Genomic DNA, 16,712 nt, shown 5'->3' with positions numbered 1-16,712 from the left:
AGAGTATTATTTGATTATAAACCACAACAATTTTCATCATCCAACAACAACTTTACAGTGAATCACAATTGAATTTCCGCAATCGATCGAAACATTTTTATTATACAAAATATAATAATAATTAACGACGAGAGTGGCATTTAAAAATGTCATTAAAATTAAAAAAAAAATTATTAATTCTGAGTAGGATTCAACCACTGCACAAATAAAAATATTTTTATTTTCTTCATGAAAAAAAAAAGAATGGATATGTTTACATATTTAAGTGAATAAAAAATAGTTAGAAATTTAGGATAAAATATTAAATTAATATATGCACCAAAAGCAAGGAAGGTGGAGAGAATCTAGAAAATGCCCATTTCTTTTTGTTTACTTCAATATATAGAGAGAGAAAAGAGTAATTTTAATTTTTAATTTTTAATTTTTTAATTTTTATTTTTTTTTTTTATAGAAATTCCAAAAAAGTAAAATATGGATGGGAGAGAGAGGAAGTGAAGAAAAAGCAGAGAATAAAAAGAGACCGGATGTTGACAAATTTCAGGTCACTGTTCTTAGAAGGTTGTTCGTTTGTGTGAAGATTTCTTATCTGGGATCTCTCTCTTTTCTCTTCTCCAAAAAATTAAAATCAACGAGCTTCTTCTCTTCAATCCATTTCTCTCTCCCTCCCTCAAAATTCTCTCAGTTCTTTACGTTTAGAGAGAGAGAAGAGAGAGAGAGAGAGAGTGGCCCAGCAGATCGAAAATCTCCTCCTCTTTCTCCACCCCGATGACGATCTAACCTCTCTCTCTCTCACTGCTGTTTTACATCAATTTCTTATTGCCTTTCTTTTTCCTTCTTTGATGCTCAGACTCTCGCGCTCTCAATTTTCGCTTTCTCTTAAGGTCTTGCGTTAATGGCTGAATCTCTGAAGGGTTCTTGAGCTCTCGAATCGGACGATGTGGGTTTAAGGTAATTTTCCCATCTATTCATCTTTTAATTTCATTTATCGGCTTCTTTTCGATTCCGATGATTCCTTTTTCGTAGGTTTTCTTAATTTCCTGTTCTGTGGTTTTCTTAATCATGTTTTACTTGCGGAACTGTTTCCCAATTATAAATTTGAGGATTCCACTGCTTGTGTTTTGCTGCTAATTGCCCTGGATTGTGGCTCCTACATTTGGGGATTTGTTTGTTGAGATTTGGAGATGATGTTCATATGTGGCTGTGGGGAGAATCGATTTGTTTCGTTTTGATCGTGTTTTGTTGAGTTTAGGAGGATTTAACTGCATCATGGCTGTAATTTTTTGAGTGGTTTTGGTCGTTTTCTGCTTTTTGTTCTGTGGTTTGAAGCATTTTCATGGATTTTCAGCGATCCATTTCTTCCTGCTTTGAAGTTAAGATAAGGGACTAATTGACTGCTTCTGAGTAACTAGCCACTTGAGATGGCTGTAATTTTTTGATGCTCAATGCTGTAATGCTTTAGCTGCTGGTGTACACTTTCTTAGCAACTGATCTGAACTACTCAGTTGAATTACTCCATGAGTTGTTACTGAGTAATAAGTAGCTTCTTCGAGTTGAAGACGGTTGCCATTAAGTCCCTAGCTTGTGAACAGTATTCTGGTGCTTGAAGTAGTTGGTTTATTGCTGTGTGAAGAAGGTTCGTGCGTATATTGCGAAAACTCGTCTGGAGCATACTAACCACTACCTCTTACTTGACACTGATTTTCTTGAGAGCACATTTTCTGCAAAAGATCCCTATTCATTTGTGTAGAAAGCGCATTATCCGCTCCCATTGTAGTGTTGCTTTAGAGTGGCATCTGTGTGTGCTTAGTGGTTATCAAACTGACGAATCGAACGTCTTGTATCATATACTAGTAGCAGTTTTATGTCGATTGCTGAAGAGTTTGTTCCAATGTTCTTGGATATTGGAGCAATTCATTTTATTTTTGTGCCAAAGCAAATTGCTTGGGTATGGTAGTAAGAGGACGGCTGTTTGATTCTATAATGATATCTCTGTAAGAACTGATTGGTCTAACAAGAAACCCGATTATAGTTTTTCTATGTGTTTCACTCAAAATCTTCTGTTCGAAATACCTACAAGTTACCTGACCCCCCGAGTAACTCTTCCTTTAGGACATTATTCTCACCTCTCGAGTCGACAAATCCCCATATCTAAATCATCTTTTGGGTCTTCCTATATGATACAAGACCACGAGTGATCATTCTGGCATTAGTTCAGATCCAAAACTAGTATACATATTCTCGTGGTCCATGTGCTCTCTTTAACGTTGAGCCTTGAGAGTATAATCTCGATGTTGAAAATGGGAGGATGGTGAGATTTTGTCTACAAGGAATATCCTCCAAGGTAAGCTCGGAGGACGCATTCGATTTGGAGAGGCATTATCTGGACTAAAGGATTACCAGCACCTTGGAGAATAGAAGAAGCAACTGCTATAGGGAGAACAAAATAATGAGAGCCCTCAGGACTTCAGTTTTTTACCTTTTCTAAGAAAAACCATCCAATTGCTCGTTTTGTTACCCTACCGATAACAACGTTATCTCGTGTCTCAATTTGTCCCCAACCATATGGATGCCCAAGTCAATGACCATACTTCCGAAGTTGAAGATCGATGTCCTTGTTTCTGGCTTGACTTATGCTTTTAGCTTAGAGATTATTTTTTATATCACGGTAGAATCGAGATGCGCTCTTATGAATACCCATTTATTATCTAATACGTCCATGTGAAGGTCTGCTTCTTTAGATTTGCTAATAGTTATGTTTCTAATAGACCCTGTTCATTATGAATACATAACAATCAATGAATCTTCATTGACTCAGGAATGGGAACAAAAGTGCAGTATGAAAGTTATTTGCCAGGTTATCATTCAATGAGGGATCTGAATGAAGATTCTCATGGTTGTAGCTGGCCATTATATTATAGTGAAAAAGCGTGTCAGAGCGGCCAATATTATAACGGAATTTTGCCAAGAGCTACCTCAGATGCATATCTAGGCTGTGATAGAGATGCTGTGAAGAGGACAATGCTTGAGCATGAAGCCCTATTCAGGAGCCAGGTAACATTCGTTCCGATTGTTTCTTTGAACTTCTGTTGTTATGCTCACATTGTTTTTTGAGTTTTCCATCTTTTGTCATCGGGCAGGTTCGTGAACTGCATCGGTTATATATAAAACAAAGAGAGTTAATGAATGATATTAAAAGATCGGAACACAGACACCACATGCCAATTGACATATCGTTCTCCTCTAGTCCTCTAGCATCTCAAAGTACGCCTGAGGGAACGAGGAAATGGCATCTCCCAAGCTTTCCTCTTGCAAATTCTTCCAGTGGTAGACCATCTGCACCTTGCATTGAAGATGTAAAATCATCTTTAAGTTCTTTGAAAGAAAACAATAGAAGCGGTCTCTTACCATCCCAAAACGGAACTAGTTCAAAAGACTGCGAGGTACTAGAATCCAGACCTTCAAAATTTAGGAGGAAAACATTCGATCTTCAACTTCCAGCAGACGAGTACGCTGATAGCGAAGAAGGGGAGGTATTTCATGATGAAAAAGTGCACCCCATGCTGGGTTGCCATTCAAATGGTAACAAGAAATGTGAGACTCAGAGTTGTGTGAATCCTGGTGAAAAGAGTGGCGGCCAAAGTGCTACTTTGAGATCTGACTCGAGTTTGTGGAACAAATGTGGTTTAGCTGACTTAAACGAGCCCATTCAGGTTGAAGAGGCAAATGGGTCCAATTTTTTCGATCTTCCTAGTGCTCGTGACTCCAGCAATGGGGAGACTCAAGGCCCCGTTCCGTCCTATACGAAGCAAGAAATCTTTCCGTGCTCTAGTAATGAAGGTGGACATGCAACGAATAGGAATTCGTATATTGAGAACGGAAATAGAAGGGAGGCATTCCCTAACATCTTTAAAGCAGGTACTATTTCTTCTTTATATTGCACGAACATTCTTAGAACTTTCATGCCATGAAATCTGAAAATTTGATATCATATTTTATTTCAGGTCGTAGTAAAGAGAGTGAGAAACCTTTTAATCATGGTCAGATGGAAAAGTTCCATATATCTTCTAATCCAATGCAAGTTCCACTCAACAAGTTTCATGAACTTCCAGTCTTCTATCTCAATGATAAAAGCAAGCTTCATCAGGAGTTGGACTGGCCAGTTAATGATTTGCAATTTTCCAAAAGAGGTTATGAAATGTCGAATGCTGGAGATCCCGGTTATCGTCTAGCTTCTCAGACGTCTTGTACATATCCGATCGCTCCTTCTGACATGGGCAAGTCTTGGGCTCAGTCTGGTTCGTCTTGGGAAAAGCCGAATGGCAACAGCTCCCAAAAGTCGACATTATTTCATACACAGCCATCCTTGAAATCGTCTGCTGGCGTTCACAAGAGTTTTACTTCATCATCATCTCAGAATAATGGAATTTTTGGAGATAGATGGAATTTGAGTAGTGGGTCAAGATCAAACCCGGGGTCTGGTTGTGAAACTCCTTACCGGAATGGATTTTACCTCAGGCCTACCTCTGGTTCCAAAGGTACCATAAGGCATGACCATGTGACCAACTATTACAATGGCTCGGGTTGTGTGGGCACGAATTCTCCTAGAGACATTAACTTGAATGTAGTGCTCTCAAAAACCTTATCTAATGAGGCAGGTCAACAACTGAATTACAGAACCAGAGAGGCAGAACAAAAGAATGAGGACGATCATAATGTATTACCATGGTCGAGAGCTGTACCTGCTCGTAAGAATGAAACGATCGATTCAAGAAGATTCTCTATGACTGGAGAGCTTAGTTTTGTGCTCTCTCCAAAGAATCAGTTTTCAGACAGAAATGGAACTGAAAATGGCAGTAAAGTTATATGTTATCCGAACATCGAGTCGAATTCACGTTGTAGTAACATTGAGCCCAGAAGGTTGGAACATGGTGAATGCCAGAGTAACAAAAAGCTTCTTGGGTTTCCCATTTTTGAAGGGCCACACGTTTCTAAGAATGAGTCGTTTTCTCTTACATCCCCGTCGGTACCTTTTCCTAATCCATCCGAGAATGACGTGGAAGATAACCAGAAAACTCGAGTATTTGATATCAATTTGCCTTCTGATCCTTCAGTTTTCGAGTCAGATAACGTTACTACTGGATCTCTGACCGTTAGAAATGGAAATGACGCGAAAATTTCTACTGTTAGAGTTAATATTGATTTGAACTCGTGTGTCGACGATGAAGAAGCATCTATGACACCCCTACCTCTGGCTTCTTCGAGTGCCAAGAAAAAGGTTGTGATAGATATAGATTTAGAAGCCCCGGCAATGCCTGAGACTGAAGACGATATCGATGCAGATGGACAGCAATCACAATCTCCTCAGCACAAGGCTGTTGATATTCAGGACGATCTTATGGCTGTAGCAGCAGATGCAATAGTTGCCATCTCTTCTTGTGGGCCTTCCTGTCATTTGGACGATAATGTTAGCAACGTGTTGGAAGATTCTTCGAGCGATCTCCTAAATTGGTTTGCCGAGATAGTTTCCACACGGGGGGACGATGTACAGGTCACGTCTGATACTGTATTGAGAGCCAAAGATGACAAGAATAATGAGGAAACCTCTCTGAGAGGGATTGATTACTTTGAATACATGACATTGAGGCTAGCAGAGGTCGGTGAAGAAGACTACATGCCGAAGCCCCTGCTTCCGGAAAGTATGGAAATCGAAGCTCCTGGAACCAATTTGTTACAAAATCGACCCCGAAAGGGCCAGACGAGGAGAGGAAGGCAGCGGAGGGACTTCCAGAAGGACATCCTTCCAGGCCTTTCCTCTCTATCAAGACATGAGGTTACAGAAGATCTTCAAACATTTGGTGGCCTAATGCGAGCAACAGGCCACTCTTGGCATTGCGGAGTTACGAGGAGGAACTCTACTAGAAATGGTTGCGGTAGGGGAAGACGACGATCAGTGATCAGTCCCCCGCCCCCTGTGCATTCAGCATGTAATCAGCTGATACAGCAACTAAGTAACATTGAAATGGGTCTGGAGGATGGAAGCCTGACTGGTTGGGGCAAGACAACTAGACGACCCCGTCGACAGAGATGCCCAGCCGGTAATCCTCCACCCGTTCCTTTAACTTAATCAACGTTAGGAGGCTTTGATTTATTAACTGAGCACGAGCACGAGCACGGGCACGAGCACGATGTTATAGAGGAAAGCTGGGAAGTTTATTTGTACGTCGTAGGCCCCCTCCTCCTCCCTCACACCGCTCTTTGTACATTTGATAGCAGAAGATTTGGGTTCTCATCTGCCTTTGGGTGTTTGCCAATACTGTATTATTCATAAATAATGCTTTTATGATGATTTGTTCCTGCTGGATATACGCCACCAGTTTTCGGAGCTAATTCGCACTTTGCTTTCGGTTTTAATGTGCGTCTATTTCCAGTGAACTGCTCGACTTTTGATGAGTGCTGAGCTGTTGAAAAGATTATAGATTATTTTATTTCTAAAAGAAACGAGCTATACTATGATAGTGAAAATGGCTTCTAAATTTACTTTTATTGCTCAAATTATATTAACATTTGATGAACAAAAGGGATCTAATAAACTTATATTATTATTAATTTGGTTAATTAGGGAAAGTGCGAACACGCGCGGGGGTGGCGCGTGGGTGAAAGCAAAAGAAACATAAGAGGAAGAAGATGTTGGATTTGGTGGTACAGACAAGTTTTCTAATATAAATGAGAGTGGGTCCCACCCAAGCTGTTGTCGTCCAATTACATTCTTTCTTTTCCTCATTCTCATGCATCCTGTTGTGGTCCGCCCCTTCTCACACTTCTGTCACGTGTTCCCTCCTTTTCCATTTATTCTTTTAATATTATTTTCTACCATATTTGATGTTTATATTTATTTTCATTATTTTATTACAATAAATAATATATATATATATTTATTTATTTAAAGTACAATTTGGATTGATGATTTGAATTTCTTACATTTTATAGATGATAAGTGTTAATTATTGTTGAGTTATGCTTATTTTGATAAATAAAAAAAAATAAAAAATTCAACTCAACCTTTTTAATTTGAATTGATAGCTCTAATTAACTTAATGAAAACGTCTAAATAAAATGAAAGGATTTAAAAAAATTAAGTTTTTTTTTTCAATATCTGCAAATCCCATAATACATTTTTTAAATTTACAAATGTACTAAAATTTTCTTCCATTACAATAATAAATAAATAAAAATATTGGGATACAATATCTCTCCTTAGCTTCTTAAAAAAAGTGAGAATAAATCTAAAAATATTATTACTAAACACGAAATTAATAAGAAAAATATAAATTAACTAAATCTTAAAAATATAATAAAATGTATTATTAATCAAATCATAAACGGAAGAAAAATATGAACGGGTTACGAATATTTAAGATATATTCTATAACTAATACATTATTTAAATATTAATTGATTACGAATATATGGACTAACTCACGCTAACGATAAGTTGCACTAAATTAAGGCACATTGAACTTCCCTATTCTGGATCTTACACGGTAGAAATGGGTCTACTGGTATCACCAGCGAGCATCTTCCCGCCGTTGAGTGCTCCAAGCGAAGAGATAAGTGAGAAGAAGTTCAGCGGCACTCACAGAGGGGAGTAGATGGCCGGCGCTGGCGGTTGAGAGGAGAGCCAGGGGAATTTGGCGCCGGAAAGTTGTTCGGAGTCCGCCATTGCAGGCGAAAGCTAGAGCTGTAGAAGGCAATTAGATAAAAATAATTAAAAAAAGTTAAATTAAAGTGAGTAGAAATGAGAAATTAAAAGTGGAAAAGCAAGCAGAAATTAAAAAAGATCTCAACAGAGTGCTCCCAAAGGGGTGACCTGAGAACACAAACACCATTTTTAATTCCAAAATGCTGTTTGCGTTCTCTGGTTCACTCCTCTGGGATTACCATCTATTCTCTCTTCTTTTCTTTTTTGCATTTCACTCCCTCCCTTTCTTCCTCCTTTTAAATTACTTTTTGCAACTATGTCCTCATTCTCTCAACACTCAAAAATGTCCACATCATGTCCTCATCATCTCCACATTTCTCCATTTTCCTAAATGCCCAATTCCATTAGCGGTGTACATGTGTCGGGTTGAATTTTCTTTTACCAACCCGAAATTCAAGTTAGTTGAGTCGGTGACCTGGGCAATTTTAGTACCGCTCACAACCCAATTCAACCAAACTCTCTATTTTGGAATTTTTTTTAAAAAATTGAACTATCAAATATTCACAAGTCACAACTCATCACAAACTTAAGTTAAGAAGCCTCCTAATAACCTTCAAAATAGTATTGGGTTGGGTTAGTTTGTAACCTTATGTTCAAGTTCGTTGGGTTGACTTGACCAAAAAATGTCAGACCGAACTCGGGTAGTTTTTAACCTTATGTTCAAGTTGGTTAGGTTGACTTAACCAAAAAATGTCAACTCGGGGGCCCAACAAAAATTTTTAATTTTTCAAAAATTCAACCGAAGTTGAAAAAAATCCAATCCAATTTAACCTTTATGATTTAGATTAGATAGTCCAAATTGGTCAGGTTGTCACCTTTCATTTTTCCATTTTCATAAATGCCCCCTTCCATTTCATAGTTGTCCGGAATACCCTCGCTCCAATGTAACCACTTTTTTAGGGTATAACTGAAAAGACATCTCGAAAATGGCCCAAGCCCAAGTCAGGCCCAAGCTGAAACTGAAGTGAAAATGAAACATTAAATGGGTCAAAATTTACAACTTAAAAGCCCATTTATAAAATGGGCCAAGCCCAATTCAGGCCCAGTAAAATATGGGCTTGCCGACATGGTCGTTTGGAGTATTTATGATATTAAATATGAAAAGGACAACACCCACGTAACCCACTCCGAAGATCTTTAAAGGCTTTCCCCTGTTCCACAATTTCATTGAATTAATATCTGCAACTCTCCTCAATTTGAAGCCACTCATTTTTATTCAAATATTTATTTATTTATTTGTTTTTAATTTTTTACCCATATCCATATCCATTTTGCCACTATATAATTTGGTGAAAGAACCCAACCGTTTTCAATTTCGTGTCTATTTTAACAATTATGGATTTCTTGTCTAAACTCAGCGGCTCTGCCGACAAGCCACACGACCAAAATCCAGACAACCACAAGCCATCAGCTTCCGAGCTCTTGTCCAGCGCCAGGTTGGTCGCCGACGCTGCCAAGTCCTCTTTCGGCGGCGGCGGCGGCGAGGTGGACAAGGGCAAAGCTGCCGGAGCAGGCGCTGACCTGCTTGGAGCGGCTTCGGATTACGGCAAATTGGATGAAACCAAGGGAGTTGGTAAGTATGTTAACCAGGCTGAGGAGTATCTCAATAAGTATGAGAAGTCTCATTCTGCCACTCCTGTTCCTGCTGCCGAGCCAAAACCGGCTGAGCCGCCGAAGAAGGAGGAGTCCGGCGAGAAGGACGGCGGAGGATCTGGGTTTGGGGATTACATGAAGGTGGCTGAAGGTTTCTTGAAGAAATGACCCTCTTTTGCAATTGGGTCCTTCTCCTTTTATGTGGTTGTTCTTGTTGCTCTGTTTTTGTGTAATTCTGTAAATAAGGGTTTGCATTTACTGCTAAAACCTATCATAAATGTGTGCTCTGTAGGCTACCAGTTATGTTCTGTGTTTAACCCACAATTTATATGTTAGATTTGTGGTTCTTATCTTGTTCTCAACAAAATCGAAATTGAGCGATTCTTTCGAGAGTAGTGAGTAGGTTGTGACCCTCGCGTTGCGACAATAGAACTGCGACTCTCACGTGGCACCCATCCGACCACACGAGGAGCTAAACGAGTACCATGATGCGACCAAGAAAGATCACAACGTTGAACAATTAAAAAAGTAGGACCGTGATACTCGGTATCCCTCTCGGTTGGCGTAACAATGAAAAAGTGTTAAGAAACAAAACATACCCTTTAATTTCGGAAGGTTGGAGATGGTCATAGAGTCCTTAGTAGACTTTATTTCACAGGCCGTCACTATCACTACTCTCTTGTCTACTTGTCGGCTCTTCCTCGTCTTTAGCAACAGATCGGGTTTCTTAGTCTCTAACCCTCTTTTCTTTTACGCAAATCATTGGATTTTAGAGTTTTTAGGAAATTCAAATAGCTTGTGAAGCTAAAAACAGAGGAATTTCATCACTATGAACAGAGTAATACAGAGAACCAACAAATTAAACGATGAAAACAGAGTAAAACAGAGAACCCATTTGAAAGCAACACGAATTACTGGTTATTTTTGTTCACAGAGCAATCATTCAGTAATGTGCACACAAAAAGAAGAAAAAAAGAAGTCAAATCATTACAGTTTGATGGTCAACAAAGTGATTACGAAGTTTGATAATGTAATTCGTTAGTGTTCAGCAGCAGGAACAAGAAACAGGGAGGTCCCCTGTTTGTCTGATAATATCTGCTTTTTGATTAGCTTTAAGAATATCATTTCTTCGCTTTTGATCGGCTTTGGCTCTTGCTTCTTCTGCAATTTGCTTTATAAAATCCATGTCTTCCTCGAATTTCTTTATTCCCTTTTCCCTCTTCGACCTCTTCACGCCCGCAGCCTTCAACGTTTGAACATTATTAAACAATTAGTTACTCTGTAAATGAAACGCACTTTAAACACAGAGATGAACTGATTATGAACCTGTGATTCATCGTATTTCCTCCTGGCTTTGTCCCTCTTCTTTCTTTCCCAGTAAGATACTGTCTCGATCACTTTATGGAATCTGAAACGTTTCCTCCAAATGTTTAAAAAACAGTAAGTTTATTTCATTAATCCAAAAGTTTCGAGTTTACCTCTCGTTGATTTTAGCCATCTCAGCCTTTTCCCACTGATCTGCTTTTGTTTCTCTTGAATCATAAGGTCTGGTTTGGGTTGGGAGTGGCTTTTGTGGGTCGGTCGGCCGATTAAATGGAGTTGGAGGTCTTGGGACTACCGCTGGTTTCTCTGGTTCTGTTCTTCGGCTGCCGGAGATGTTTGATGGTTTCTCTGGTTCTGTTCTTCGGCTGCCGGAGATGCCTGCTGGTTTCTCTGTTTCTGTTCTTCGGCTGCCGGAGATGTTTGATGGTTTCTCTGGGTCTGTTCTTCGGCTGCCGGAGGTGTCTGGTTTGTTGCCGGAAAAAGCTGTCTCTTTGAAGTATGGACGGCTACCGGGATCGGTTGTGTTTTCCGTTGGTTTCCGTTTTGGTTGTTCGTGGGTCACTGACACATTCCTTCGTTGGCTTTGTTCAGGATCTTGCAGATGATCTTTATCTAACACAAACCATTCAAATCCAAATTTGGCTTTAAAATCAGAGCATACGATTTTCATAAAAAAATAATCATTTTTATTTAATAATGAATCCAACCATAATTATTTTGGTTCAATTGTTTATTAATTTTTTTTATTTGAATAAAAATAAAACACGATTTTATTTATTTTTAAATTTTTAATTAAGATTTACAACCTAATTTCAAATTTTTAATATATATTTTAAAAATTATCTTAAGATATAAATAATTATTAAAGAATAAATAATAAAAAATTAAACTTAATAAAAAAATATATAATTATATTTTTTTAAAATTAACAATTTAATATAATCTAGAAATTTTAAAATTATTGAGTTGGGTTTTTCTGTAATTTTTTTTAACCTTCCTAATTTTTTTTATTTTTTAATATTTTTCAATTATATTATCATGTTTTTTCATAAATTTAAAATTGGTTTCAAAATAAGTTTCAATATTAATTATAGTTAGGAAATAATTAACTTATCTTCGGCGGGTGAATTATCTGGAGAAATGTAAAGAAAAAGTAACCTATCAACATCTGCAGGTAAAAAAAATTGTTACCTATTAACCGCCGGGAAAGCTTAGCAGGTTCCGGCGCCGGACGAGGAGTGGGGGGGCGATTGTCTTCCTTGAGGTGTGTAAACTTTGGGAACGACGACGTTTCAGGATAATCGGCATTCTTTCTGCGTCTCGCGATTTCTGAATTCTGAATGGAATGAATTGCATAGGCGGCGGCGGCTACGGCGGTTACACGCTCTATTTCGTCGTCGGAAAATTCATTCCCTCGACTCATTTGCTGCAAAAATTGCCTTCCCAACCAGCCCGCCGTTGTTTTCTCTGCATAAAATAAACAATAAACATTTCTTGAAAACGACGTCGCTTCTGTGTTCTATTTTTCAACATTTTTGGATTTAAACTTTTAACACGCTAAAATTTTCTGAGATTATAACTTTATTATTAATCACATGAACGCTACATTTGTGTTACCTTTACATTTGTTTCCTTCTCTCGCTTTATATCCTTATTTAAGAAATGTTTCATTTTCTCTCTAGCTATATATCCTTATCAGAAATGTTTCGTTTTTCTATCTAACCGATGTGAGATCTCAGACCATCGTCCCTGACACCATTTGTAACAGTCCAAACCCACTTTATGGGCGTTTCCCAAACACTTCAAAACGGTCTAATAGGAAGAGGTTTTCACTCAAAATCTTTCGTTTCTCTCTCCAACCGATGTGAGATCTCAAACCATCATCCTCGACACCATTTGTAACAGCCCAAACCCACCTTATGGGCATCTCCCAAACACTTCAAAACGGTCTAATAGGAAGAGGTTTTCACTCAAAATCTTTCGTTTCCTTCTCCAACCGATGTGAGATCTCGGACCATCATCCTCGACACCATTTGTAACAGCCCAACCCCACCTTATGGGCGTCTCCCAAACACTTCAAAACGGTCTAATAGGAAGAGGTTTTCACTCAAAATCTTTCGTTTCCCTCTCCAACCGATGTGAGATCTCGGACCATCATCCTCGACACCATTTGTAACAGCCCAAACCCACCTTATGGGCGTCTCCCACACACTTCAAAACGGTCTAATAGGAAGAGGTTTTCACTCAAAATCTTTCGTTTCCCTCTCCAACTGATGTGAGATCTTGGACCATCATCCTTGACACCATTTGTAACAGCCCAAACCCACCTTATCGGCGTCTCCCAAACACTTCAAAACGGTCTAATAGGAAGAGGTTTTCACACAAAATCTTTTGTTTCCCTCTCCAACCGATATGAGATCTCACAAGAATGAAACAAGATTGTAACCCCGAACAAGAATGGAACGAGATTGTAACCCTCAAACCTTAAATGCTAACGTACGAAGGTACAAAACAAGAACGAAACGAGCTTGCAACCTTCGAAATTTAAATGAACATCTGAAAGTATAAAACTAAAATAGAAGGATGATAAAGTCTGTCGGTTTACCTCTGGAAGATTGGGATTTCAGGGGAAACAAGTATGTTTGTGTTCTACTGCCTCGTTGTTGTCCATCGATGTCCTGTGGAGGTGCAGAAGATTTGTATGTTATATGTTCCATAAAATAAATTTGTTAGAACTATAAAAGCATTAAATACCTCATCTGTTGTCACCCATTGATCCATAGGGGTTGGAAAAGAAAGCTCTGTAATGAGATTTCTTCTCAGCGGGGATATTGAAAGCTCACAGTGATGATGGCGTAGAGGAGGGGGGTGGGATAGGGATTTATTTGAAGAAACATTACACTATTATTCTATTTATAAAAAGAAAAGAAAAGAAAAAAGTCTAAAACTTTTTTCACATAATTTATTTAGGGAATAAAAGAGAAGTGGAAGTTAAAAATATGCTTTGCATGAAACTCATGGGTTTGGAAGCTTGAAGGAAAGTATTCTTTCTAAACCATTTTGCTGCTGATATCTTTCTTCAAAAGTCAGGAATTTCTACTTTTTAATAAATCTTCTGGTTCCTGGCACAAAGCCGACAAGCCATGAAAAAAAGTTCAAAGGCTTGCTGGCTGGCTGCTGCTCATGTATTCAAAATTCTGGACTAAAATAATGAGTTGATGTCTAAGGATTATTGGGAGTGAGTCCCATATTGGTCAATTTAGAGGAAGATCATGGGTTTATAAGTGAGGAATACTATCTCTATTGGTATGAGACCTTTTGGGGAATCTCAAAGTAAAGTCACGAGAACTTATGTTCAAAGTGGACAATATCATACCATTGTGGAGAGTCATGATTTCTAACATGGTATCAGAGCCATGTTCTAAACTTAGCCATGTCGATAAAATCCTCAAATGTCGAACAAAGAATTGTGGGCCTCGAAGGTGTAGTCAAAAAGTGACTAAAGTGTCGAACAAAGGGTGTACTTTGTTCGAGGGCTCCAGAGAAAGGAGTCGAGCCTCGATTAAGGGGAGGCTATTCGAGAGCTTCATAAGCCTCAGGGGAGGCTTATAGTGTGCTTTGTTCGAGGGAAGGATTGTTGAGGATTATTGAGAATGAGAGTCCCCCGTTGGTCAATTTAGTGGAAGATCATGGGTTTATAAGTGAGGAATACTATCTCCATTGGTATGAGACCTTTTGGGGAAGCTCAAGATAAAGCCATGAGAACTTATGTTCAAAGTAGACAATATCATACTATTGTGGAGAGTCGTGATTCCTAACCAACAAAACTGTGTATGAACTGTAAAGCTAAAGCTCCCACTTAAAAGAAAAGAAGCTTTGGGTTAAACATGAAAAAAGAAGCTTGAAATTGAATAAAGAATGGTGGATGTGGAGGTTTAAACGAGGAATTCTGCGTCTGAAACTTCAAGAGCTTTGTGAATGCTTATTGGCTTCACTTGTTGCCTAAAGGCATTACCCTCGATGAACCTATCGATTATATATGTGAAATAAACCAAAGATCAGGCTTCAGTTACTACTTAATCAAGTGATAATGACACGAGAACTAAGAAGAAATAACTCACATCTCTTTCAATAATGGATGTTTGTAAAAATCATCTGGAATTCTCCCACTAAATTGGTTGTAGTCCAAGAACCTGTGTGTGAACAAAAGTCCTATTTTATGAATATCTTGACAAGCAAAGGAGCTTGCCAGTTGCAAAGGATAATGCAGAGCATAAGACTGATGATTTTTCCTATGTAGAGTAAGAGGAAGGCAGAAAGTGCAGGTGTTGGTCAAGATAGCATGAAATGTGAAAAGACATGGAACCACGTTACAAACAGGCTTGAAAAATATAATGTTAGGTGTATTGTGTTTTAGCTAAGGAATGTCATACAAAACATATTTGCCTCTACAAAGCATGAAATGACGTTCGTAGTGTTTAAGCAGGAAGAAAAACACTGGCAACTTTGAACAGCAGTTTTCTCCATTTTTTAGAGAGGAGACTTGGGCGTTGGGTGGGAGTGTGAGATCTCACATTAGTTGGGAAGGAGAATGCAACATTTCTTATAAGGGTGTGGAAACCTTACCCTAGCAGACACGTTTTAAAACCTTGAGAGAAAGCCCTAGAAGGGAAAGTCCAAAGAGGACAATATTTGCTAGCGGTGGTCTTGGGTTGTTACAAATGGTACCAAAGCCAAGTTTTGGGCGGTGTGCCAGCGAGGACCCTGGACTCTTAAGGGGGTAGATTGTGAGATCCTACATTGGTTGGATAGGGAAACGAAACACTCCTTATAAGGATATAGAAACTTCTTGTTGTGCGCCGAAAGCGGAACAAATGTACTCACAACACCAATGAACAGAATTACATAAAGAGATACCAAGATATTTATGTGGTTCGGAGAGAAGAAGTTCCCCTACATCTACGGGTAGCAACCCATCACTAATAAACAAAGTGTTACAAGTGAATACCTCACTATCACACTACAAAAACTCTCACCAATGTCACTCAAGAAATACAATGTGACACACAAAACTGTCCCAAATCCCGATATTAAATTCCGATATCATCAACCTCCTAGATAAGCCCATTATATAGGGACAATTATTTGGATCATCAAACGTCTTATTTAATCAATCGTTATAAATGGACGAGAGTTAATGACTAAATTAAATAAAAAACTTATGACAATTTACACATAGTATTGCACGAAGAAACAAAATTATCAAATACATTTTGGGAAGGAAATACTTACAGCCTAGTAAGATCCAAGAGATTAGTAACAGCAGTGGGAAACGGTCCGACAATAGAAACCTCATAAACTTCCCTACAGTAGGCAACAAATTAACCCAGTTTAACGCATCATACGGACAGTACCAAATTTACAACAATGAGTTTAACGAGAATAGAACAATAAATGATAAACCAATCAACGAACAACAGGGCGAGTTGCTAATAATTATGATCAATTCAACAAACTAAGAGCCAATCATACAATTTAGTAACCTCTCTGTAATCTCCTTGAGTAGAACAAGTGACACCGGACCAAGCAGGAAGATCACCATCGCCACACGGATCATCTCCAACCCATGAATACACCACTCTCCAGCCAAGAGAAGCCTTGATCTCATTCAATGCTTTAACTGCAAAAACACAAAATATTCAGTCCCTTGAAACCCATAGAAAAAAAAAAAATCACAAGAAAAGGTAATAATGTCATCAATACCATCTCGTTTAAGTGTTTTACAGAGAACAGAATCGTTGAGCAGAGAGAACAAGATCAGGAATACAGAAAACGCGGGCAGTGAAAGTCGCCGCGCCGTTATTTCAGATTTGTGAGTTCCTTAACTCCGAGAAGTTAAAGGAATTTGAAAATGCAGAGATGAAATCGATGCTGGTTTGATAGATCTGCGTGGAGAAACGATTATGAAAACTTGCGCGCCTCAAACAGAGACTCCAGTTTTTTTTTTTTTTTTTTTTTTTTTTTTTTTTTTTTTTTT

The 16,712-nt window shown here is 38.5% G+C and overlaps 3 protein-coding genes and 1 long non-coding RNA gene across 9 annotated transcripts; 2 read left to right on the top strand and 2 right to left on the bottom strand.

Moving 5' to 3' along the window:
• The first annotated feature begins 564 nt into the window (after positions 1–564).
• On the top strand, positions 565–6,406 carry LOC111449280. The gene is made up of 4 exons (XM_023089118.1): positions 565–948; positions 2,816–3,051; positions 3,138–3,915; positions 4,002–6,406. Exons 2-4 carry the CDS (start codon positions 2,818–2,820, stop codon positions 6,122–6,124), a joined length of 3,135 nt encoding a protein of 1,044 aa, XP_022944886.1. The 5' UTR covers positions 565–948; positions 2,816–2,817; the 3' UTR covers positions 6,125–6,406.
• Positions 6,407–9,051: 2,645 nt separating this feature from the next.
• Positions 9,052–9,709, top strand: LOC111449671 (nodulin-related protein 1-like). The gene has a single exon (XM_023089674.1). The coding sequence runs from the start codon at positions 9,095–9,097 to the stop codon at positions 9,518–9,520; it is 426 nt and encodes a 141-aa protein (XP_022945442.1). The 5' UTR covers positions 9,052–9,094; the 3' UTR covers positions 9,521–9,709.
• A 488-nt stretch (positions 9,710–10,197) lies between these two features.
• LOC111449668 (remorin 4.1-like) lies at positions 10,198–13,570 on the bottom strand. 5 transcript variants are annotated; one of them, XM_023089667.1, is made up of 7 exons: positions 13,430–13,570; positions 13,281–13,353; positions 11,867–12,142; positions 11,021–11,287; positions 10,831–10,987; positions 10,679–10,760; positions 10,198–10,595 (listed from the first exon to the last, which is right to left on the bottom strand). In XM_023089667.1, the coding sequence occupies exons 1-7, from the start codon at positions 13,454–13,456 to the stop codon at positions 10,398–10,400; spliced, it is 1,080 nt and encodes a 359-aa protein (XP_022945435.1). In that variant the 5' UTR covers positions 13,457–13,570; the 3' UTR covers positions 10,198–10,397. The 5 variants fall into 5 exon arrangements, with proteins under 5 accessions (XP_022945435.1, XP_022945436.1, XP_022945437.1 ...); XM_023089668.1 differs by having other exon boundaries at positions 10,831–11,029; positions 11,063–11,287; XM_023089669.1 differs by having other exon boundaries at positions 10,831–11,029; positions 11,105–11,287.
• Positions 13,571–14,480: 910 nt separating this feature from the next.
• Positions 14,481–16,689, bottom strand: LOC111449672. Of its 2 annotated transcripts, XR_002711695.1 has the most exons (5): positions 16,439–16,689; positions 16,208–16,355; positions 15,968–16,039; positions 14,797–14,868; positions 14,481–14,701 (listed from the first exon to the last, which is right to left on the bottom strand). It is a non-coding gene; the product is annotated as an uncharacterized LOC111449672 (long non-coding RNA). The 2 variants fall into 2 exon arrangements; XR_002711694.1 differs by lacking the exons at positions 14,481–14,701; positions 14,797–14,868 and having other exon boundaries at positions 15,925–16,039.
• Between the last annotated feature and the right edge of the window lie 23 nt (positions 16,690–16,712).

The sequence above is a fragment of the Cucurbita moschata genome, unplaced genomic scaffold (genome assembly GCF_002738365.1).
Source record: "Cucurbita moschata cultivar Rifu unplaced genomic scaffold, Cmos_1.0 Cmo_Scf00011, whole genome shotgun sequence".
Lineage (NCBI taxonomy): Eukaryota > Viridiplantae > Streptophyta > Magnoliopsida > Cucurbitales > Cucurbitaceae > Cucurbita > Cucurbita moschata.
Note: the sequence above shows the minus strand (reverse complement) of the source record. Positions and strands in the feature narration are given on the sequence as shown.